At 37.8% G+C, this 24985-nt stretch overlaps 2 protein-coding genes and 1 pseudogene across 7 annotated transcripts in view; all 3 read right to left on the reverse strand.

The window, feature by feature from the left end:
* Positions 1-24985, reverse strand: part of LOC145128867 (uncharacterized) — a 175734-nt pseudogene that overhangs the window by 16738 nt on the left and 134011 nt on the right. The gene's annotated exons all lie outside the window — the stretch shown is intronic.
* LOC145129993 (uncharacterized) lies at positions 3015-5189 on the reverse strand. 3 transcript variants are annotated; one of them, XM_079064834.1, is made up of 4 exons: positions 5012-5189; positions 3677-3782; positions 3469-3593; positions 3015-3384 (listed from the first exon to the last, which is right to left on the reverse strand). In XM_079064834.1, the coding sequence occupies exons 2-4, from the start codon at positions 3756-3758 to the stop codon at positions 3154-3156; spliced, it is 438 nt and encodes a 145-aa protein (XP_078920960.1). In that variant the 5' UTR covers positions 3759-3782; positions 5012-5189; the 3' UTR covers positions 3015-3153. The 3 variants fall into 3 exon arrangements, with proteins under 3 accessions (XP_078920960.1, XP_078920959.1, XP_078920961.1); XM_079064833.1 differs by having other exon boundaries at positions 5028-5188; XM_079064835.1 differs by having other exon boundaries at positions 5044-5185.
* Positions 6672-9132, reverse strand: LOC145129992 (cyclic pyranopterin monophosphate synthase-like). Of its 3 annotated transcripts, none has more exons than XM_079064831.1 (4): positions 8871-9132; positions 7970-8148; positions 7649-7766; positions 6672-7415 (listed from the first exon to the last, which is right to left on the reverse strand). In XM_079064831.1, exons 3-4 carry the CDS (start codon positions 7748-7750, stop codon positions 6807-6809), a joined length of 711 nt encoding a protein of 236 aa, XP_078920957.1. In that variant the 5' UTR covers positions 7751-7766; positions 7970-8148; positions 8871-9132; the 3' UTR covers positions 6672-6806. The 3 variants fall into 3 exon arrangements, with proteins under 3 accessions (XP_078920957.1, XP_078920958.1, XP_078920955.1); XM_079064832.1 differs by having other exon boundaries at positions 7649-7863; XM_079064829.1 differs by lacking the exon at positions 7970-8148.

Here is a 24985-nt window from a genome sequence, read left to right on the forward strand (position 1 = left end):
TGAACCTATATATATATATATATATATATATATATATATATACACACACACACACACACACACACACACACACACACACACACACACACACACACACACACACACACACACACACGTAAAGATATCTATTATCAAAATTTTATCAAGAAAATTGCAGGAACATTATTCATACTAATCAATTATGATGAGAAGACAAACGATTTTGGAAGATATTTGATCATTAAAAAACGACATATTATCAGAAGGAAGATTATTGTTGATTGCAAACGACAAAAAAACTCTTCAAAAGGTGATTCAAAGAGTGACAAGAGATGATTAATTCCACTATCAGCTATCTCTACAATGATATATTGTTGTTGATTGCAAACGGCAAAAAAACTTTTCAAAAGGTGATTCAAAGAGTGACAAGAGATGATTAATTCAACTATCGGCCATTTCTAGAATGATTCAATTCTATTATTCTCAAAGCCGGTAAAATTCCGGTTTTAGGTTTCAAGACTTCAAGACTACTATAAATAGATGTAATGTTTATAGTTATAGTTATTCGAAAAATATTCAATCGTTCAAATGTTTAGTTTATGTCTAAAAAAACACCAAAGGTCTCCTTATCAACCACTAGATGTTCAAAATCTTTAGATTTTCAAATAATTCTTTCTCATGATGTATGTCTTGATTGTTCTACGAGCTTAATCAAAGAAGATATTTGAAAGAACTTTATATTGTTATTAAATTTATTTTCTATGATAATTACATTTCGGATTATTTTAACCATCAATTCTACTAGACTTGAAATTTTTGTAAAAATAGTGTTCACTTTTAATAACCAAGCTAACCAAATTCATGGTTAAATTATTTAATTATGTCTAATAAAATCTTGATGAATTGTATTTCTAATAGATATATTTTATTAAGAATACAATAAATTTAGAATCTATTAAAAATTCTCAGCAAAATTTTAAAAATTCTTACAAACCTACTAATCTAGGTACAATTTTAAATAATAATCATCTTTGATGGCTCATAAGAGCAAATATTCATAATCGTTATAAACAAATACGATATCTAAAAACAAAACTTTTTGTATTCTAAAATAAGTGCTATTATGAAAAGAAGTGCAATATATATATATATATATATATATATATATATATATATATATATATATATATATATATATATTAGTTGATTTCTTAAAAACTAACATTTTATTATTTTATTGTTTTATAGCTTTATGGTTATAAAAAAAACATAAAACAAAAATATAAACAAAAAATATTACTAGCTAAAAAATCACTTCAACAACCAGTAAAACTCAAAATTTAGTAAGATTAAACCTAAAACCAGTGTGACAGTGAAGAACAAAATAATAGAATATCCAAAGAAACAATCATTTATTACCATTTAAATTGACAAAGAGCTAAATGCTTGATGGAACTTACACAGATAGGGATGTCTTTAAAGAACATAAGTTAGCTCATACACTCAACTATATAGGCGATGATGCCGAAGGAGCATCATAATCCGGCGAACTAGCGCACAAACGACAGAGCACAGGAATCGATGATTAAACAGATAACCATTGCGTTGGAGGAAAAACAAAATTGCAGGGAAATTTATGCAACATTTTTATCGTTTTTATCAGTGAATCTCGAGGTTTGAGCGCATTGTTGACTCTTTCTGGCTCACAGTTGCATGAAACACACAAGTTCAATGACCAATACTAGGTTAAACAAAGTATAATGATTAAAATAAAACACTCAGAAAAGTTCAGTGACTAAAAATGACTTAAACTCTTTAAAAAACAAAGGGACCATTTTGGTAACTGTGCAATTGGATAGCTCTTTCAAAAAAAAAGCTGTGCAATTGGATAGGGTCATTTGTCTATAGTTTTGTATAAAATAGAAGGAATTATTCTGTGATTTTCCTATCAATATAAGGACCATTTCTGTAAATTATCGGGAGCATTTTGTAAACATAATTTCAAAGCGAGGATTGCTTATGTAAATATCAGGACAAGGACCATTTCTGTAATTTTTCTATAAACACAGCGACCAATTCTGTAAATTACTTATAAAGATCATTTTTGTATATTATAGGGACCATTCCTGTAGACATAACTGCAAAGCAGGGATTGCTTATGTAATATCCCAACAGGGACCAATTCTATAAAAAATTATGAACATAGGGACCAAGTGTGTGAATTATTGGGACCATTTTTGTAAAAAAAAAAAAAGTTTAAAACAACTACTGCCTATGTAAATATCCCAGCACATATAATGTAAGGGATATATAATATTCAAAACAATTATTTGGTTTTGGTCAAATCAATATATAAACTACATAGTTCAATTCAAAATGTCCATCCAATAATATATAAACTACATAGTTCAATTCAAAATGTCCATCCAATCTACAGTTCCGTTCAGTTGTAGGATTTTATGGAAGGTTACATGAGTTGTTTAATATTAGTATATATTAACAATAAAATCTTACAAAAAATAACATGATTCCAAAACAAAATTTAGAGGGTGTTTGGCTTAGCTTTTGAAAGCAAAAAGTCTTTTTGTAAAAGATGGAAAAGTCAGGATTCCGTGACTTTTCAAAAAGATGTCATTTCCTCTATTCAAAAAGATGTCATTTCCTCTATTGGAAAAGTTGGAAAAGTCAGGATTACCAAACATCTTTTTGACTTTTAGAAAAAGATAAAAGTCACTTTAAAAGTTATCCCAAACATCCTCTTAGTATATCTAACACTTTATTTTCATCTTTTACATTAAACATTTTAGTGTTAAATTGAATACCTACAATAACTCAAATTAACAATAGAGGCTTGGATTTGCTCACTTTCGTGTGATGAAATTGTTGAACATCTTTTTGCTACTTGTTTGTTAGCATGGTGTCAAGAAGCTCGCATAAAGTATAGTTAAGTAGTATAAATATCTTTAGTAATTTGTATATGTAAAACACCAATTGAAGTAAGTAAAACCCTTGCCAAGTTGCAAGTAATTGACAACTTCCCACAAAAAAACTCAATAAATTATTGGATAAAAGTTCCAAAAACAATCAAAATGAAACTTAGAAAATCTTTCAAGTCTGAACTAATCAAACATGATTTATAGAAGAAAAGAAAAAAAGCAAAAGCTGACCTAAGAACTAAGATGTGGTGTTTGACTCTGGTGCATCTTTTAAGTAAATTGGGTGAAGTACATGGCCTTCTTTGGGCTCAACATGGATCCACTTGCGTCCACTAAGCTTATGGCGTTCAAATTTCACACATCCTTCTTTCAAAGCATAAAGTGTATGATCTTTTCCCATTCCAACATAATCTCCTGGGTGGAAACGAGTGCCTCTTTGTCTCACAATGATATTCCCAGGTACCACTCTCTGTATTTTACAATTTTAAATGAATACAAAAGAAAAAATAATGTGATTTAAATATTTAATATGAATTTAGAAATTTAGTTGAACCTCGCCACCAAACTTCTTGACACCAAGCATCTTGGGTTTTGAGTCGCGTCCGTTTTTTGTTGACCCTGCTGTTTTTTTGGTGGCCCAACGTCTGAATATCATGCTCAATCCATCTCCAGTTACATCTATCATTCAGTTACAAAAAAATGTTACCACAATTAAAAGAATATAATGGAAGGACAAAAACAAAAGATTTTAAGAGGTGTACCTCTTGCAGAACTGTAGACAGGAATTTTTGTAACCAGGTTGCTAACAGTTAATCTTCTGCACAAAGAAGCTGCAAAATTCATCCTCCTCTTTTATGTAACTCAAACCTGTAGGCAATTTAAATAAAAAAAAAAGGATTTATAAATAATGAGAACAAGTTACTGAAGGCGCCTATATAACCTAATTGAGCAATTGTCAGAGCTTCTATTGAAAGAGGAGCATATAGAAGAAGGGGGAAGAGACTATGAGTAGAGATTGCAGGTCTCTAGTGAAAGGAAATCAGAAATTACAAACTTTTTAGAATTTTTTGTTTATGTAAAACCTTTTTTTCTTGGTACTTTATCATTATAAGGTATTTCCCTATCAAGATTTAAGGCATTTAAGACATCTATTTTTTTATTTTTTCAGAGGGACAATGCCATTAAACAGTAACCAGGTTTTAGATTTGTTCCAATCTAACTCAAGTTTCATTTTTATGAAACTTAATACATTTTTGTTCTGCTGCTATGTGATTTGAAAACCAAGTTTACCTTCCATCTGTTCTTCAGGTAAGCCCTAGTATTAAACAAAATGTGAGCTAAAGTTAAGTAGGCAACATCACAAGATGTATATAGCTTCATCTTTTGATGTAATATCATGGAAAGTAATGGCAGTATAGCACTAGCAAGTGCAAGTCCTTGCATAATCACAAGTACCAAAGATTTAGGAGCTCAAATGTCAAAAGATATATGATGCAAGCATCGTGTTAGTTGAATGTATCATTATTGCATCGCTATGAAGGATCGACGATTGAGAAGGAGTTGAAATTAGATTAGTCTGAAATATCCAACCATAATCAACCGACAGATGCAACTTCAGTCACTGGGAAACATCATAAATCCTTTACACCCTAATTCCAATGGAGAACATAACCCATTGAAAGAACATAAATTGAACTCTATACATAGAATGGATACATAAAGCTAACAAACAAGCACAAGGGTAATTGGTTTACGGTGTCTAAGTTAAATGTAAGACCTCAAATTCCTAGTTAAAAACCCAATTAAAGAATCAAACGAGGCAACTTGAATAATAACAACGTATACGGAACATGTTTTGATGTTAAACGAGGCAACTTGAATGATAAATAGATAACATCGTTCGATGCATCAGTACACCAAAAACATATAGAACAAAAACGAGAGGATCTGAAATCGACCAAAAAACAAGAAGCATTAGCACAGACGACAATGTGAAAACGATTTGCAACAAAAGAATTCATGATAAACAGTCATCCAGAAAATAAACCCTAGGTTAATTTCAAAGAAACACAAAAAGAGGATATATGAAGAGAAACCTAGAGAATTGAACACCTTGATGAAGCTGAACCTTAAAAGATTCGTCGAAGATCAACGTCGACGGAGTGAGTAGCCGCCGGCAGCCCGATCGCTATATACGAAATGAGCCGATGTTGACGAAGCGGGGAGAATCGGTTTTTCACTTTCAAGAACCTCTGTATACGTATTTACATATTACTCCTGAACTTCTTTGTTTTTACGGGTTTGTCTTTCAATCAATTTAGTATTTACAAAAATAGCCATATTCATTAATAAATTCGCAAAAAATAGCTAAAAATTAATATATATTTTTTTCGAAAACAGTCTTGCAAATCGGAAGTGATTAGGCTCATATGTGACTTCATGATCTAATGTACATGGGCTGCTAAATGGGCTCATTTAGACCCATAGAACCCATGAACCAATAATATATAAATCTAAATTTTTTGAAATAATTTTTAATTCTTACAAGAAATTCTTTCAATTCCCTATAACAACTCAAAAGAATAATATTCACTTGAAACTTAACAAGTAATCTATTTAGTTCATGTTATAATCGCGGTCTTATTAGTTATTATACATTTAAGATAAGTTTATAAGTGTTTATTAGTCAAAATTCAAAAATCTCGGTTGTAGTAGAGGAAATCACAACTATATGGCATGAAATCTTAGGTGGAAAATTGTTTTTTTTTGGAACGGCAATAGGTGGAAAATTGTTAGATGAGAATGAACAAGTCACTAATGCATACATCGTGCATCAGTGACTTGTACAATCACGTATCATCTTTCACTAACTGAAAAATGTACAAGTCTTTGATACGTGCATTATACATTAGTGACTTATACATTCGTAGGTCACACCAGAAGAAATCGCAAATGGTTTTTAGCCATCTGCAATTATTTAAAAAAAATAATAAGACATTTTATGTCTACACAATATTAGGGTGGTCATGACCCGAAAATATGTCAAATCGCAGCCCATGAAGGTGATATCGTAGCTGGGAGTCATGAAATCACAGATGAGTCTAACCACTTACGATTCGTGTGATTATTTTCTGAAAACAAATCAAAATTATTTATTATTTATTTATATTTTTTATTTTCAATATATTTTTTTCATTTATTAGTTTACTAGACTATTTAAATACATTCAAAAAGTTTCACTCAATAAAAACCCTTAATATGTTTTTTTCTAAAAAAACTATCTATAAAATATTAAACTATAATATATTTTTTGTTTATAAAATTTAATTCTCAACTAAATAATTTGTTTTTGTTTTTTATAAAGTTGATAAATATTCAAATTAGTTATATATTTAAAATATTTTAAACACAAATTAAATTAGTGTCGACACGCGACACATATAAACACGTGACACACGACATGTATAAAAACAAATTAAATTTGTATTTTTATGTAACACAGTTAAAAACGTGTTTAATCGAGGCTTGTCACAGGTCACATGGATTAATTACGTGTCGTGTTTGATACACAAAACACGTTTAACAATTCATGTCGTGTTTGTTTTTGCCAAATTCTTGTCGTATAAATTTGTGTTCGACAGGTATCACAGATTGTCCGGTCTAATTAAAACTTTTGGCTATGGCCTATGGGATGGGTTGGCAGGGAAGCTCGAGGATATGATTATAGTATTATACTATACTCTTGACATTATTGAATTGTTGAACGAGTTTAAGATCATATATTTTTCCTGTTTAGCAAATGATAATACTAAGAACAATATATGATGATACTACAACCTAATTCAAGGTGTTCAAAAAATGTTTTAGCACTAACATCCATAATCTGAAGAATCATTGTTTCTTCTCCCTGGACCAATCCCCACTCTTCCCTCCAGTTTTATGTTCCAATCGTACATCTGTAATCTGAATATGTTTTGATGCAGCCTTACACATATCATAAACAGTTAACCCAGCAAGAGTAACTGCTGTCAATGCTTCCATCTCAACCCCGGTTTTACCTGTTGAAGCAGCTTCCCCTCGTATTTCAACACAATAATCACAAGGGTTTAATCGTAAATCAACACCAACATGAGTTAAGTTGATATTGTGGCATAGTGGGATAAGATTACTAGTCTGTTTTGCTCCTGTTATTCCAGCTATCTTTGCTACACTAAGAACATCTCCCTTTGCAACCTGGTTGGCAGAAACTAAGTCGTATACTTTCTTCCCCAAAATAACTTTGCAGCTTGCAATTGCAACTCTCTTGCTAATATCCTTGTGAGACACATCCACCATTTGAGCTTCACCTTTCACACTAATATGGCTCAGTTTTGATTCATTTTCCATTTCCATTTTTATTTTTTCAACAGGTGTAATCTCCGAGTCTTGGGATATAGGTTGACTTTCACTGGAACCAGTAAGACTTGTAGGTGGAGCTTCACCAAAAACAAATTCCATCTCCTGAAAATTTTCAAACATTTTATAATTAATTCCCGTTTCTATAATGTCAAACTTCATCAATCATTAGTGTCCCATATAATATAAGTAGATTGAACATGGTCTAAATTTTTTTATGAGGTCTATTAATGCATCAATACATGCAATTCTTCTATGACATCTTCCCATTCTGGTGCAGATATAAGGAAAAAAAACAGATTTAATTCTTGAAGTTACAGAAATAATTAAAAGTGCACCTTATTAAGCTCATCAATGGTGCTGGCAATATCATGGCTGGTGCTGCTACTAAACAGCCTTCTTGATTTATGTAACATCAATGATGCCCGACGAAGATACATGACAGTAAAAAGCTCCCTTTATAAATACAGGAAGTACTGAATTAGGAGCAAATCTAATGAACCACATTTCTATATTCAGTCTCATTCATGCATTTTAACGAATACCTACAATGCTTTAAACCAATTTGTTAACGCAGATCAAAAGATCACAAAACCTTATTGTTCAAACTTCAAAGCATTATCTCAATAAGCTCATGTAAGTAAATTATTTACACTTACCATTGTTCGGAGATTAATGATGTCAGGACGAAAAACAATGATTCAAAACTTAGTCCTCTTGATTACAAATTTTGTGCTGTTAAATCGGTTTTTTACAGTTGAGCAGTGCAATGTTCTATGTAACACTTCAATGGTATGTGGGTCCGGGTCCGAGTTCGAATGCAAAATAATGAATCAATCTACAACAAAATATGAAATATAACTATATAACACTTGAACTATAGGCAGTAAATAAGTTGCAAAAATGAGTTATTTAGTTGATGAAGTTCTAGTAATGATTAATGAACTAATGAAGTTAAGAAATTTCACTAATGAAGTTCCAACATCCAATAAGGCAGTAACCAGCTATTGAAATCGAATCAAAATGTCAAAGCCAATGTAGCAATCACAATTCAAACTATCAAAGTCAAAATAAAAGTGAAAATAAACAACTTGAGTCACAATTCAAATAAGTCAAAATCAAAGAACCAAGGTCAGATAAAGAACCCAACTCCAGAAGTCAAATAATTACCATCAAAGTCGAAATAAAGAACTCTAAATGAAGTAAGATCCCATAATCTGTCAACATTGAACTTATGGTCAAGTAGAATAAGCAAAGGAAAAATGCAGAAATTACACAGCAACATTGAACTTATCTCTTAACATTAAACTTATCAGATTCAGCAACATCTCTCATAAATTACACAGCAACATCACAGATTTTATTGATAAAATAGTGACAATACACTGAGAAATAGATTACACAGCAACATCACATATTTTATTGACAAAACAGTGAGAAATAGAGCTTAAATCATCATATATCGGTAAACAAACACTGAGCCAACAGTGACTGTCGAGGGTAAATCAAGCAATCGGTAAATCAAACTCGTATCAGAGAGTAAAATAGAGGGTAGATTACCACTTAGCAGGGGATGTGAAGTCACGGACTCACGGTCGAGATATACGAACTTGAAGACACAGTACACAGTCGACTGTCGAGTCTGTTGTCGACAAAGATCGTGATCCGTGAAGACCGGTGAAAGGCGTCGGCGGCCGGTGACTGTCGTCGACAAAGCTGGTGACAGGAAAGGTCAAAGGCGTTGGGTCGCCGGTCACGTCTTGGGTGGGAGTGGGAGAAGTCGGCCGTATCTCGTAGTGGGATGTGATTGTGAAGTGAAGACCGAAGAAGCCTAACTCTATTTTCCATATGTATTTAAAATGATTTATTTAAAAAAAAAAAATGATTAATAATTATAAAATTTTATTATAAAAGTTTAATTAATTTTATTATAAACTAAAATATATATATATATATATATATATATATATATATATATATATATATATATATATATATATATACTAGATGTATATATATATATATATATATATATATATATATATATATATATATATATATATATATATATATATATATATATATATATATATATATATATATATATATATATATATATATATATATATATATATATATATATATATACTAGATGTAACCTCGCACGTTGCGCAAAAATGCATTTAAATGGTTAAAATAATTATGGAAAAAAATAGAAATATGTTGAAATTTACGTTTTTAGTCATGATTTGGGCATTAACCGAATTATCAATTAACATATATATATATATATATATATATATATATATATATATATATATATATATATATATATATATATATATATATATATATATATATATATATATATATATATACTAGATGTAACCTCGCGCGTTACGCAAAAATGCATTTAAATGGTTAAAATAATTATGAAAAAAATAGAAATATGTTGAAATTTACGTTTTTAGTCATGATTTGGGCATTAACCGAATTATCAAATAACATAAAAATTCATCAACTTATATTTTAATACTATCTAATATGGTCCATACCTTATAAACTTTACTTTTACTTTTAGTGAAGTCCTTGCATACCAAAGATTTAGGAGCTCAAAATGTCAAAAGATATATGATGCAAGCATCGTGTTAGTTGAATGTATCATTATTGCATCACTATGAAGGATCGGCGATTGAGAAGGAGTTGAAATTAGATTAGTCTGAAATATCCAACCATAATCAACCAACAAATGCAACTTCAGTCACTGGAAAACATCATAAATCCTTTACACCCTAATTCCAATGGAGAACATAATCCATTGAAAGAACATAAATTGAACTCTATACATAGAATGGATACATAAAGCTAACAAACAAGCGCAAGGGTAATTGGTTTACGGTGTCCAAGTTCAAATGTAAGACCTCAAATTCCTAGTTAAAAACCCAACTAAAGAATCAAACGAGGCAACTTGAACAATAACAACGTATACGGAACATGTTTTGATGTTAAACGAGGCAACTTGAATGATAAATTGATAACATCGTTCGATGCATCAGTACACCAAAAACATATAGAACAAAAAAACTTGAGGATCTGAAATCGACCAAAAAACGAGAAGCATTAGCACAGCCGACAATGTAAAAACGATTTGCAACAAAAGAATTCATGATAAACAGTCATCCAGAAAATAAACCTTAGGTTGATTTCAATGAAACACAAAAAAGGATATATGAAGAGAAACCTAGAGAATTGAACACCTTGATGAAGCTGCACCTTAAAAGATTCGTCGAAGATCAACGTCGACGGAGTAAGTAGCCGCTGGCAGCCCGATCGCTATATACGAAATGAGCCGATGTTGACGAAGCGGGGAGAATCGGTTTTTCACTTTCAAAAACCTCTGTATACGTATTTACATATTACTCGTGACCTTCTTTGTTTTTACGGGTTTGTCTTTCAATCAATTTTGTATTTACAAAAATAGCCATATTCATTAATAAATTCGCAAAAAACAGCTAAAAATTAATATATATTTTTTTCGAAAACAGTCTTGCAAATTGGAAGTGATTAGGCTCATATGTGATTTCATGATCTAATGTACATGGGCTGCTTTATGTTGTAATATATAAATCTAAAATTTTTGAAATAATTTTTATTTTTACATGAAATTCTTTCAATTCCCTATAACAACTCAAGAATAATATTCACTTGAAACTTAACAAGTAATCTATTTGGTTCATGTTGTAATCGCGTCTTATTAGTTATTATACATTTAAGATAAGTTTATAGGTGTTTATTAGTCAAAATTCAAAAATCTTGGTTGTAGTAGAGGAAATCACAACTATATGACATGAAATCTTAGGTGGAAAATTGTTAGATAAGAATGAACAAGTCACTAATCCATATATCGTGCATCAGTGACTTGTACAATCACGTGTCATCTTTCACTAACTGAAAATGTATAAGTCTTTGATACGTGCATTATACATTAGTGACTTATACATTCGTAGGTCACACCAGAGGAAATCGCAAATGGTTTTTAGCCATTTGCAATTATTTAAAAAATAATCATAATAAGTCATCTTATGCCTACATAATATTATGATGGTCATGGGCCGAAAATATGTCAACTTGCGGCCCATGAAGATGATATTGTAGCTGAGAGTCATGAAATCACAGATGAGTCTAACCACCTGCGATTCGTGTAGTTATTTTCTGAAAACAAATAATAATTATTTATTATTTAGCTATATTTTTAATTTTCAATATATTTCTTTCATTTATTAGTTTACTAAACTGTTTTTTAAATAAATTCAAAAAGTTTCACTCAATAAAAAACCATAATATGTTTTTTTTTCTAAAAAAAATTATCTATAATATTTTAAACTATAATATATTTTTTGTTTATAAATTTTAATTCTCAACTAAATAATTTGTTTTTGTTTTTTATAAAGTTGACTAATATTCAAATTATTTATATATTTAAAATATTCTAAACACAAATTAAATTCGTGTTGACATGCGACCAAGGTTGTAAAAATCGTTCGGCGGTAGCTCGGCGGTCGACTGACGATAAGCGATTAATCGGACTAGGCGGGGATTAATCGGAGATTAATCGGGGACCCTTAATTATTAATAAAATTATTTAAAAATTTTATATTCCCTAAAAAACTAAGTATTTAAAAATTTAAAATTTTAAAAATTTGAAAATTTGAAAATTTTAGTTTAATATTTTAAAATTTGAAAGCTTAAAATTTTGAAATTTTAAAATTTTGGTGTAATATTTGAAAATTAAAATTTTTTGAATTTTTTAAAAAATTCCCGCCTATGACCGCCGAGACCGCCAAGGGCCGCCAAGGACCGCCAATGCCGACTTTGACCGATTTTGACCAATTTCCGCCAAGCACCCTAATCGTAATCGGTTTATGGCCGTCAAGCGATTAATCGCCGATTAATCGGCCGCACGTATAAACACGTGACACACGACATGTATAAACACAAATTAAATTCATATTTTTATGTGACACAGTTAAAAACATGTTTAATCGTGGCTTGTCACAAGTCACATGGATTAATTACGTGTCGTGTGTGTGTTTGATACACAAAACACATTTAACATTTTGTGTCGTGTTTGTGTTTGTCATATTCTTGTCATATAAATTTGTGTCTGACAGGTATCACAGATTGCCTCGGTCTAATTAAAACTTTCGGCTATGGCCTATGGATGGGTTAGCAGGGACGCTCGAGGATATGATTATAGTATTATACTATACTCTTGACATTATCGAATTTTTGTATTGTTGAATGAGTTTAAGATCATATATTTTTCTTGTTTAGCAATAAGATGAAATTTTCTAAGGGTTTGGTATTTCTTTTAGATTTAGCAAATGATAATACTAAGGGGTCGTTTGATAGTTACCAATTGAGTTAGAACTGACTGGGTTAGAAGCTGATTGGGTTGAAAGTTCTGACTGAGTCAACTTCCTACTGAAATTTGTTGTTTGATTTTTCATATTACTGACTGACCAAAATGACTATATTACCCTCAAACAACATTTTTTAAAATAAAAACATTCAACTTACAGTAAAAAAAATAAAGAAATTAAAGATTTATAACCTTTGTTTGGAAAAAAAAAAAACCACTCAAACAACATTTTTTATGAAAACATTGCACTCTATTTGTTTCTCCAAAGGTTAAACATATCTTTTAAAACATAACAAAGCATACAAACATATATACATACAAACCATTCATCTGTTTTCATGTGGAAATATCAAATATTTTTTTTTTGTTTTTACACAAATATACACACGTTTTTCGCATAAACACAAATATATAGCCTAATTCAATGAAATTCTTCTTCATTATCACCAATCCAAGCTGGAATTTCACCTATTATCCAACAATCAGCAAAGAACAAAAATAAAAAAAACAACCACACAAATAATGGTTAAATAAAAATCAAAATTTTCAGCAAGAATCTATTGTGAGTCAGAATCGTTTTGCAGAGATAGATGAGATCAGAACCTAACAACAACCTAACAACAGGGAAGGGGGCGACGCATGAAAAAAAGGACAACAGCAATAACAGTAAAAAATCGGGGAAAAAAAAGCAAATAACATCACATTAAGCACAAATCGAGCAAAGCAAATGCACATCAACAACAAAAGGAACAAAAGAAGGACAGCGAAGTAGGAAATCACAGAAAAAAATTCAGCAAGAATCAAGCAACAAAAAATGAGAAAAAGGCAAGGAAAACTAACTTGGTCAGCAGACGTCTCCAGTTGAGTGGTCGGAGGAAGAAAGCAGTCGGTGAGCAGCGGGGTTGGGAGGAACCAACTTGCTGCTTTTTCTGTGGAGATTGTCACAAAGTGTAGGGCGAAATCGGAAAGGCAAGGCAACGAACGTTTTTGTCCCAGTCCATCAATTGAAAGTGAAGGACCGAATCAATCCTTTTTCTTGGACCGAGTCCACAACATGGACCGGGTCCTTGATTTTAAAACGAAATCAAACATCCTGATTGATCTTTTTTGGACCGGGTCCTCTCTTGGACCCGGTTAGAAGCAATATCAAACGAGCCCTAAGAACAATATCTGATGATACTACAACCTAATCCAATGTGTTGAAAAAATGTTTTAGCACTAACATGGATCCACTTGCGTCCACTAAGCTTATGGCGTTCAAATTTCACACGTCCTTCTTTTAAAGCATAAAAAGTGTATGATCTTTTCCCATTCCTACATAATCTCCTGGGTGGAAACGAGTGCCTCTTTGTCTTACAATGATATTCCTAGGTACCACTCTCTATATTTCCCAAATATAAATATAAATAAATAAACAAAACATATGATTTAAATATTTAATAGTATGAATTTAGACATTAAGTTGAACCTCGCAACCAAACTTGAAACATCACAAATATACGGTCCAAAAATTTCGTTTTAATTTATAAATTAAACCATAGTAATCCAAATTATCTCAAAAAAACATAAGTGTGACATCCTCATTTTCACGGCCAGAAAAGACCGATTTAATTTATGCTTTTAAAATAAAATCAGAGTAATCATTTGATTAAAAGAGTTGCAGAATTTGTTCCCAAAACAAAATATGATAAAATAAAATTTATCAAAGCATTTATTAAAGAAATGTATTTTCATATATAACAAAATTCGGGATGTCATGTTCCGATACAGACCAAAAGCATAAACGACACATTATAAGCCTTACAACAGTTATATACAACTACATGCCTATAAACAAAATAGCTTGATGATTCATCCAACTTATGCTCTCACGCCACTACCTGTAATACAAATAAAACTGAGTGGGTCAGACTTGGGAGCCTGGTGAGCATATAGGGTTTTCAACCCACAATAAATAATTATATTAATTTCAATCATCAAACAATCAACCCAATTACCCACCCCCATTATCTCCTTTTATTTCTTAGAGATTTACCCTAAGAATCAGCTATTCCTCGTTCATTTATTCCTAAGGATTATCCTAAGGAATCGGCACGAAATCCATCGTTGCCAGGGTTTTCTCAACAGACATTAAATCCATAGTTACCAAGGTTTTCTCAACAGGCACTAAATCCATAATTACCAAGGTTCATCTACACAGTACTAAATCCATAGCTACCATCGTATTTATATAAGGCACTAAATCTATAGCTGCCAGGGTTTTTAGAGTACACCGGTGAACATCAAGTCCACAAAACCTACAAGTTGCGAGCCTGCTAGTGTTCCACTGGACTGTCTAGAATCGTCCGTGGTTGTCATCCCTACTCTGCTGAATGACGGGGCGATCGTTTGGGTAAAGGTTTCACTCATTTTTCACCTGTCACCCTCATCTCATGATCTATATCATCTTTCATCTCATCCTCAAACTCATATTTCCTCACACACCAACTATTTCATCTACCCATGTTCTACCCAACATATTTGTAGATATAAATTACATATATAGTTTAAATCATTTAAAAACCTGTATAAAACATTCATTCAACATCCATCTCAAGTAAACAAACAATATATATATATACACACACACACACACACATAACACGTATTTTATAACAAATACTTCATATCTATGTGTAAGGTGAAAGTAACTACACACTCACTTGATAAGACGATTATCGGACAGCACTACGGCTCTTCAAGTAGTATTCTTTGATGAAACTGGGATATCTTCACAAACCGCGCTTCTCGCGGGCAGAGTTTCGGTTTAAAACTCTTTTCTTCTCGGGATCTTCGGGGTTTCGGGACTCGCTTCGGGTGTCGGGATGATACCGGGGCTTCGGGGGTACTTCAAGAAGCTAGAGAGGGTATCGGGAGTGAGAGAGTGAAGGAATTAGCAACCATGGCCGGCTGCCCTTCGGTTTCTATTTATAGGGCCATTTTTCTGGATTCACGTCGTGAATCCCAAAATTCACGTCGTGAGTTCAGTCAGGCATAGGTCATTGTGTTCGTCATAAGTCCACTTGCTCTGGAAGGCGTCACTTCTGAGTTCACATCGTGAACACTGTGTTCATGTCGTGAATTCTGACACAGTGTCGGGGTTTGTGCCCCGAACTTCAGAAATTTATATCTTTCGCATACGAGCTCCGTTTTCGACGTTCTTTATATGCACGCGTAGGTGAGATTATGTTGTACAACTCTCGTTTAGACTCCATCGGCTAATTGTGACTTTAACTTTTATTATATTATTTTTAGTAGGCCGGGACAGGAAAACTCCGTTAGGAATTCACAACTCCTTCATCTGACGTCTGTTTTCGTCTGTCTTTTTACCGTTGGACTACTATCGACGAGATCTTCGATTCTCGTTTAGATTGTTTCGTCTAGAAACCACTCTATCTCATATTTGAACTTTGGGCTGCATACCGCTAAGTCGAAACTCCAAAAAATCATAACTTCCTCATACGAAGTCAGATTTAGACGTTCTTTTTATGCACGCTCTCGGTTTAACGTATTCTACGACTTTCGTTTAGATCACTAAGGCTAAATATCGCTCTATCGTAAATTCACTATTTACGTCACGCAGTTTTATACCGGTTCTGTCACGAAACTTCGACAGGTCATAACTTCTTCGTTATAACTCGGATTTCGACATTCTTTATATATCCAGAATCCTTGTCACGACCACTACAACTTAGTTAAGATTATTCATTCTAAATAATCTTTTATCAAAAAGTCACTTTTGATGTTTATCGTCTCTAAATTGACTAGCCCGGATCTACGGGCGTTACACATAAGTGATAATATCTCAAAAGATCATATCAAAACATTGTATCAAAATCACATGTCCAAATATCAGAGTAAATCATCTCAGGCTAAACGCTGTGGTGTGTGCGATGCAGTCATCCCCAACTCTTCCCCTTGCTAGCGGAAATACCTGAAACCAAAACTGAAAACTGTAAACACGAAGCTTAGTGAGTCTCCCCAAACTACCACATACCATACACATAATCACATAATAACATACATTTGGCCTTGCCTGCTACATCGGGCCCCGCCCGGCATCGGACGAATCCGGCATCAGGCCCCGCCCGGCATCGGACTGAAGTCCGGCATCGGTCCCCGCCCGGCATCGGACCGAGGTCCGGTATACATATAACATATCAACAAACATATAACATAAACACATAACATAAACATATAATGTTCCTCGGGCTTGCCCCGGCATCGGACCGAAATCCGGTAACATATAATATAACATATAAGTTAAACATTCCTCGGGATTGCCCCGACATCGGACCGAAGCCCGAAACATATAAACATACACATGCAAGAATCACAAAGACATCAAGCATACAAACATTCCTCGGGCTTTCCCCGACATCAGACCGAATTTCGGAATCATATAACCTATATCGGGCAAACCCCGGCATCGGACCTAAGTCCGGCATACGTGAACATACATAAATGGGCCGGCATTGGTGCCTTCGACTCGTTCCTACTGGAGGAAAACTCACCTCAAATTTTGAGTGAAGTAGTTGAACGTCTCTGCTCCTACAACCGGCTCTACTCACGCCCTAGAGATGCATCATCTCCAATGGCATGTCCGACCTCCTCCCACCAGTCACATGTTCTGTCCTTCAGAAGACAGGAAGCAAGTCGGACCTTGTCCCCCTCGGGACAACGGCTCATACGAAAAGCGTTGGAGACATCGGCCAACCATCTGCTGCTAGCAATGGTGTCCCGAGCCCCATGATAGTCTGGAGCTCTGCTGTAACGCCCCATTTCCGGTATGTAATTTAAATAAAGTAAGTTTCATTTCTTGAGGGGTACTCGACGAGTCTGTAGCCCGACTCGTCGAGTAGAGACGAGATTTGCACGCGATTTAAGTCGGCTACTCGGCGAGTCCATAAGTTGGGACTCGGCGAGTCCGCCTGTCTGGATGAAGCCCTAATTTCAAGGGTTTGTACCCTATATAAACGTCATTATAGCCCCAAAACCAGCCTCCTTCACTCCCTAGAGACTTATTCCCGAAACCCTAGCCCCCTTGTGTGTGTGTGAGTGATCTTTACCTCATAAAGTAACTTTTGGTGCATTTTGGAGCAAGGAAAAGAAGGAAAAGGTAGAAGAAACTCAAGGAAGAAGAAGTAGATCCAGAATACACTCCTCTTTGATCATCCTTTCTGGTAATAAAGCTCTCATCTTGGTTACTATTCTAATAGATCTAGTTTGTCCCTAAATTGATGGTTTTAAGCACAAAAACCCCAAATCCTATGTGATAAGCCTTGTGATCGGGTCATACTTTAGATCTAGTCTCTCTTGAGCTCCAGAAGCTCAAGGAGACCACCTTTTGGCAGCCATGGCTTCGTCTTAGTCAAGTAACCCTCCTAAAGAGCAAAGTTTGAGTGTTATTGCTTCATTTCATCTTGGTTACACGTAAAGTTAGCAACTTTACGTGTTCAGATTGTCCCAGGAGCTTGGATCTACGAATTGGATGCACTAAAGTTGACTAGAATCGACTGTATAGATTCTGCATGCAAGGGACTCGGCGAGTTGTTCATCAGACTCGACGAGTCGGGTCGCGAGTCCCCGATTTTCCCCTTTGAGTTATTACGAGTGGAATCAGTGAGTAGGAGGTGGACTCAGTGAGTTGGGTTACGGACTCAGTAATGGGGGACTCGGCGAGTCAACGCCCTGACTCGGCGAGTCCAAGGAAATCTTCTTGCCTCAAGAACAAACTCGACGAGTTGTTCATACGACTCGGCGAGTCGTTGACTGGACATGTTCATAGAATGAAGGAGGACTCGACGAGTTGTTCATACAACTCGGCGAGTCAGATGAAGACGGACTTAGTGTTAGTGTCGAGAAAGAACTCGTCGAGTCGGTGCTAAAGCTCGGCGAGTAGAGATGTATAGAGATTTGAGGAAAGGATAGGGACTCGGCGAGTTGGCGAGCCAACTCGACGAGTCGAGTCAACTGGAAGTTGACTTTGACCAGGAAGTTGACTTTGACCAGGGGTAAAATAGTCATTTCACCCTTAGTTTAGTTATCAGTATTTGATCGAAAGTATTTATGGGAATTGTAGCCGGGGAGATACCGGAGCAGCAGCAGACAGTTCCCGAGTAGCTTTTTCAGCATCTAGCTTACGAGGTGAGTTTCCTTTCAGTAGGAACGGGTCTACGGCCACAATGCCGACCCGTCTAGTTAGCAGTAGTTCCGGGCTTCGGTCCGATGCCGAGAGGGTCCCGAGAAGTAGATATGTATGCTTGTTGTCTTCGTGATTCTTGCATGATATGTTCAGTTATGTTATGTGCTATAGTTCCGAGCTTCGGTTCGATGTCGGGCGGGGACCGATGTAGTGGGCGGGGCCCAAACTATTTCCGGACTTCGGTCTGATGCCGGGCGGGGCCCGATGTAGTGGGCGGGGCCCAAACCAATTCCGGACTTCGGTCTGATGTCGGGCGGGGCCCGATGTAGTGGGCAGGGCCCAACCCAGTTCCGGACTTCGGTCTGATGCCGGGCGGGGCCCGATGTAGTGGGCGGGGCCCAAGTTTGTTCCGGACTTCGGTCCGATGCCAGGCGGGGCCCGATGCAGTGGGCGGGGCCCAGTAATTGCTTACATGTCGTTGTATGGTATGTGGTAGTTTGGGGAACTCACTAAGCTTTGTGCTTACAGTTTCAGTTTTGGTTTCAGGTACTTCCGCTAGCAAGGGGAAGAGCTTGGGATGATGGCATGGCACACACCACAGCTTCAGTTTAGTCTGGGAGTTCACTCTGATAGTTTGATATGATTTGTCACTTTTTTTTCTAATTTGATACATGGTTTATAACTTTTGAGATACATGCTCCATGGTTTTTATGATATGACATAGATATTGTGATTTTTAGTAACGTTGAAACAAAAATTTTTGGGTCGTGTTTTTGGGTCGTTACAAGTTGGTATCAGAGCCTTGGTTTGAGGGATTCAGGCACACTTTCGGGTATGACTGGACTCAAACTAAGGAAACGGTAAAAGATTTTTCAAAAGAAAAATGTTTTCGAAAGAAATTTTTGAAAAAGAAACTTAAAAAGAAAAAGGGTGTGGTGCATGCGATCAGCCGAGCTCAAGTAAGTACTCCCAAATTACCCATACAAGTTTATGTTATGTATATCAGTTCCAGTTTCAGTAGAACAGCATGCTAGAATAGGACTAAGGATCTAGGAGGATGCCTTATGTGCCTGCTATATGTGTTTCAGCTTTATGAGAATTGCATGCTGGTATTGAGTAGACAGCAGTAGGATAGCCTATTTAGGTTATGCCTGATAGTATGAGCTTAGCATTGTATGCTAGCATAGTTCCTTGTTATGAGGATAGAATTTCTTGAGTAGTCTCCTGTGTCTGAATGCTGCTTGCTTCGTGCTTTGTGGGACTCGGAGTGATGGGAATTAGCTATTAGGTGAATACGTCACGTCACATGTGAACAGGGTTGAATAATCTCAGAGTGCTAGATTTGGCCCTATTGCGCAGCTCTTGTTTGAGTCTAACCGTTGTAGGGACGAGTCTTTTACTCGAAGGATTATCTGAGCCTCGCCACATGTGATGGTATTCAGGTGATGGCTAATTGGCATTACAAGGAGGCCTTCAGCAGCTGAGGACTGGATTGAGTAGAGTCAGAGATTTCCCTAGGGCAAGCCTAGGATGAGAGTAGCGGAGATCAGTAGCAGTAGAAGTGACTTGGTGGAGTCGAGGCAGTACTTGAGGAAAGTACGGATAGATGTGGAAGGTAGTATGGGCCCGTACTACTGAAAGCAGAGGATCCGTACTTGAACCAAGGAAAGCTGAGATAAGACCATGAAACTGGTAGTAGTAACGATCCCTCGAGATATATCAGTGTTTCTGACGTTTGTCATGATGTGTTTTCAGAATGGTGGTTTTACGCCCTAGACCAGCAGTCGGCAGTTTAGGTGCCGGAGAAGGATCAGGATCAGGCCCGGAGGCCGGGCAGTTGGACGAGCAGACTAGGGAGTTTCTCTCTTCAGAGATTACTCGCACCATACTTGAGCAGACTCCTGTGATCTTCGGTTCGATCAAGGAGGGTATCTTAGAGTTGATGGACGAGAGGTTGAGCACCTTCCGTGCTGAGGTGGCGGCTATGATGGGGTCGCGCACACTCACCTTCAGGGAGTTCCGGGCTTGTGGAGCTCCAGAATACCATGGGGCACGGGATCCCATTGCGAGTACCAGGTGGTTGGCGGATGTCGCCAATGCGTTCCGCACCAGCAGATGTCCTGAGGGGGGACAAGGTCAGACTAGCATCCTGTCTTCTGAAGGACAGGGCACGAGATTGGTGGGAAGAGGTCGGACATGTCATCGGGGATGACGCAGCGCTTGATGCCATGACTTGGGCTGATTTTTCTACCAGGTTCAGAGCTGAGTTTGCACCGGTTATTGAGGTGCAGCAGTTAGCCAGGGAGTTTCAGGATCTCACTCAGACTTCAGAGACAGTGGCGGAGATTACCGCCAAGTTCAGGGAGAGTGCTCTTCTTGTTCCTCAGTACGCGGCTGATGAGGAAATGAAGAAGGCCCGTTATCATGAAATGTTGCGGAGTGATATCCGCCAGTTTGTGAGCCGTTCCAGCTGTAAGACGCTGGATGATATGATTGTGAGGGCTCGGGAGAGGGAGATAGATCTGGAGATGGAGAGGAAGAGGAAGCCAGAGGTGGCTTCTGGTACAGGGAGTTCGGGCAAAAACCCCAAGGTATCAGATCACAGACCTAGAGGACAGCAGAGCCACAGTCGGTGTGGCAAGTGTGGGAGAGTGCACGATGGGGTGTGCAAGGCAGGGAGTCCCGGTTGCTTTAAGTGCGTCCGGACTGGGCATATGAGCAGAGACTGTACAGCTACTACCACCACCACAGCATCAGATCTGATTTGCTTTCATTGCAATCAGAGGGGACATAAAAAGTCCCAGTGCCCGAGTTTAGCAGCAGCAGGGAAGGTGGTAGTACCTGCCCCTGCTACTTTGAGGATTACAGACGGCCGTCAGGGCCGGGGTGAGGCGCCAGTGGCGAAGAGTAGAGCTTTTCAGATGACAGCAGAGGAGGCGCGAGCGACTCCTGATGTGGTGACGGGTATGTATTTTCCTCTTAACTCGTTATTGATATTGATTGTTTCTCATTATTATATGTCTTCGTATAGGGTCGTTCTTAGTGAACGACATTTCGGCTACAATATTGTTTGACTCGGGGGATACCCGATCATTTGTGTCTCTTGCGCTTAACAAGAGGTTTAGCAGAGCTCTGGGGGAGCTGGATTGCCCACTAGAGGTTGAGATAGCCGATGACAGGACCGTCAGGGTCGCAAGAGTTCATAGGGCGTGTTCGCTGCAGTTATTCGATGAGCAGTTTTCAGTGGACTTGGTTCCCATTCCCCTGCGAGGGAATAAGGTTATAATGGGTATGGATTGGCTAAGCCCCAATGGGGCAGTGATTGATTGTGAGCTGCAGTTAGTGAGGGTTCGCACTCCCAGTGGGGGAGAGTTAGTGATTCAGGGCGAAAGGCCACAACACGGACCGATATTGTGTTCAGCAGCGAGAGCGAGGCGCTACGTTCAGCAGGGTTGCAGGGTACGTCGCCTATGTCGTAGATGCCCGGGAGAAGGGTAAGGCGACAATTGACGATGTGCCAGTAGTACGAGAGTACCCAGACGTATTCCCAGAGGATTTGCCTGGAATACCTCCGGAGAGACATGTTGAGTTTCGGATTGACCTGGTTCCGGGTGCGGCTCCGATAGCCAAAGCACTATATCGGTTGGCTCCTCCAGAGATGCAGGAGTTGTCTTCGCAGCTGCAGGAGCTGCTAGACAAGGGTTTCATCAGGCCGAGTAGTTCACCATGGGGAGCCCCGATCCTTTTCGTGAGGAAGAAGGATGGGTCGCACCGTATCTGCATAGATTACCGGGAGTTGAACAAGGTAACGGTGAAGAACCGTTACCCACTTCCGAGGATAGACGACTTGTTTGACCAGCTTTAGGGAGCATCTTGGTTCTCCAAGATTGATTTACGGTCAGGATATCACCAGATGCGGGTCAGGGATGAGGATGTGCAGAAGACCGCTTTTAGGACCCGCTATGGTCATTATGAGTTTGTGGTGATGCCGTTCGGGCTCACCAACGCTCCAGCCGCGTTCATGGATCTCATGAACCGTGTATGCAGACCGATGTTGGATCGGTCTGTGATAGTGTTCATTGATGATATCTTGGTTTATTCCAAGACTCAGGAGCAGCATGAGGAGCACCTGAGGGAGGTGCTAGAGACTTTGAGGAGGGATAGACTTTTTGCGAAGTTCTCCAAGTGCGAGTTCTGGTTGCGCGAGGTGCAGTTCCTTGGTCACCTCGTCAACCAGAAGGGTATTCTAGTAGATCTGGCCAAGATAGAGGCCGTTATGCAGTGGGAGGTCCCAAGGTCTCCAACAGAGATTCAGAGCTTCCTAGGACTGGCAGGGTACTACAGGAGATTCATCCAGGATTTCTCCAAGATAGCAGTACCGCTCACCCGACTGACCAAGAAGTCGGTGGTGTTCCGCTGGGGGCCTGAGCAGCAGGCGGCATTTGAGACCCTCAGACAGTGATTGTGCGAGGCACCGATTCTTACCCTGCCAGAGGGAGTGGATGACTTTGTGGTCTATTGTGATGCTTCGATCACATGGATGGGAGCAGTGTTGATGCAGCGAGGGCATGTGATAGCTTACGCTTCTAGACAGTTGAAGCCTCACGAGGGTAACTATCCGACACATGACTTAGAGTTGGGGACAGTAGTGTTTTCCCTCAAGATTTGGAGACATTACCTCTATGGGGTCCGCTGTATCATTTACACGGATCATAAGAGTTTGAGGTACCTCATGGATCAGCCGAATCTGAACATGAGGCAGCGCCGATGGTTAGATGTGGTGAAGGACTACGATTGTGAGATCCTTTATCATCAAGGAAAGGCCAACATAGTGGCCGAAGCCCTGAGCCGCAAGGCGGTAGCCGCCCCGATCAAGGATATTTGTCTGAGGATGACGGTGATTACTCCATTATTGGAGCAGATCAGAGAGGCACAGGTTGAGGGCCTGAAGGAGGAGAGACAGAAGTGTGAGAGGATTGTGGGCCGAGTAGCTTCCTTTGACTATGACAGTCGGGGATTGTTGACCCTTCATGGGAGAGTTTGGGTACCGTACTGGGGAGGAGTACGGCAGGTGTTGATGGATGAGGCCCACAAGTCTCGGTTTTCCATCCACCCAGGGGCGACGAAGATGTACAGAGATCTTCGACCCGACTATTGGTGGCCCTGCATGAAGCGGGACGTAGCTTGGTACGTGGAGAGATGCCTGACCTGCAGGAAGGTCAAGGCGGAGCATCAGAGACCCCACGGCAAGATGCAGCCGTTAGACATTCCCGTGTGGAAATGGGAGGATATCACCATGGATTTCATTACTAAGCTTCGCAGGACCGCACGTGGAGTTGATTCGATATGGGTCATAGTGGATCGGCTGACCAAGAGCGCGCATTTCATACCGATTCAGGAGAGTATATCGGCCGAGAAGCTAGATGATATTTATGTGCGCGAGGTAGTGGCACAACATGGAGTGCCTATCTCGGTAGTGTCAGACCGAGATGTCCGGTTTACTTCCAGATTTTGGAAGCGGTTTCATGACGAGATGGGTACTCGTCTCCATTTCAGCACCGCTTTCCACCCTCAGACGGACGGGCAGAGCGAGAGGACGATTCAGACCCTTGAGGACATGCTGCGGGCATGTGTTCTAGATTTTGGTGGCAGTTGGGATACGTATCTTCCATTAGCGGAATTTTCGTATAACAACAGTTATCACGCCAGTATTGATCGCCCTCCCTTCGAGATGCTTTACGGGAGGAAATGTAGGACCCCGATTTGTTGGGGTGAGGTCGGTCAGAGGGTCATCGGAAGCACTGAGGTGGTGCTCAAGACCACATAGTTGATCCAGCAGGTCCGTAGTGATGGGTTTTGAGCATTCTAACACTTCCTAAGTGTACATGCAACCCTAATAACCTTGGATCTATGTTTGTCTAATAATCATTCAAAGTTGAATTCCAAGGTTATATTCCTATCTAGCATACACGGGGAACATTTTTAACTTGAATGAAAGATAGAATAACTTACCTTGTTGTTGATTATGATCCTTGAAACCTTTTGAGCCTAGCACCCCAAGTGTGATGC

Source organism: Lactuca virosa, chromosome 8 (assembly GCF_052849685.1).
Source record: "Lactuca virosa cultivar CGN04683 chromosome 8, Lactuca_virosa_CGN04683_v6, whole genome shotgun sequence".
In the NCBI taxonomy this organism is placed as follows: domain Eukaryota; kingdom Viridiplantae; phylum Streptophyta; class Magnoliopsida; order Asterales; family Asteraceae; genus Lactuca; species Lactuca virosa.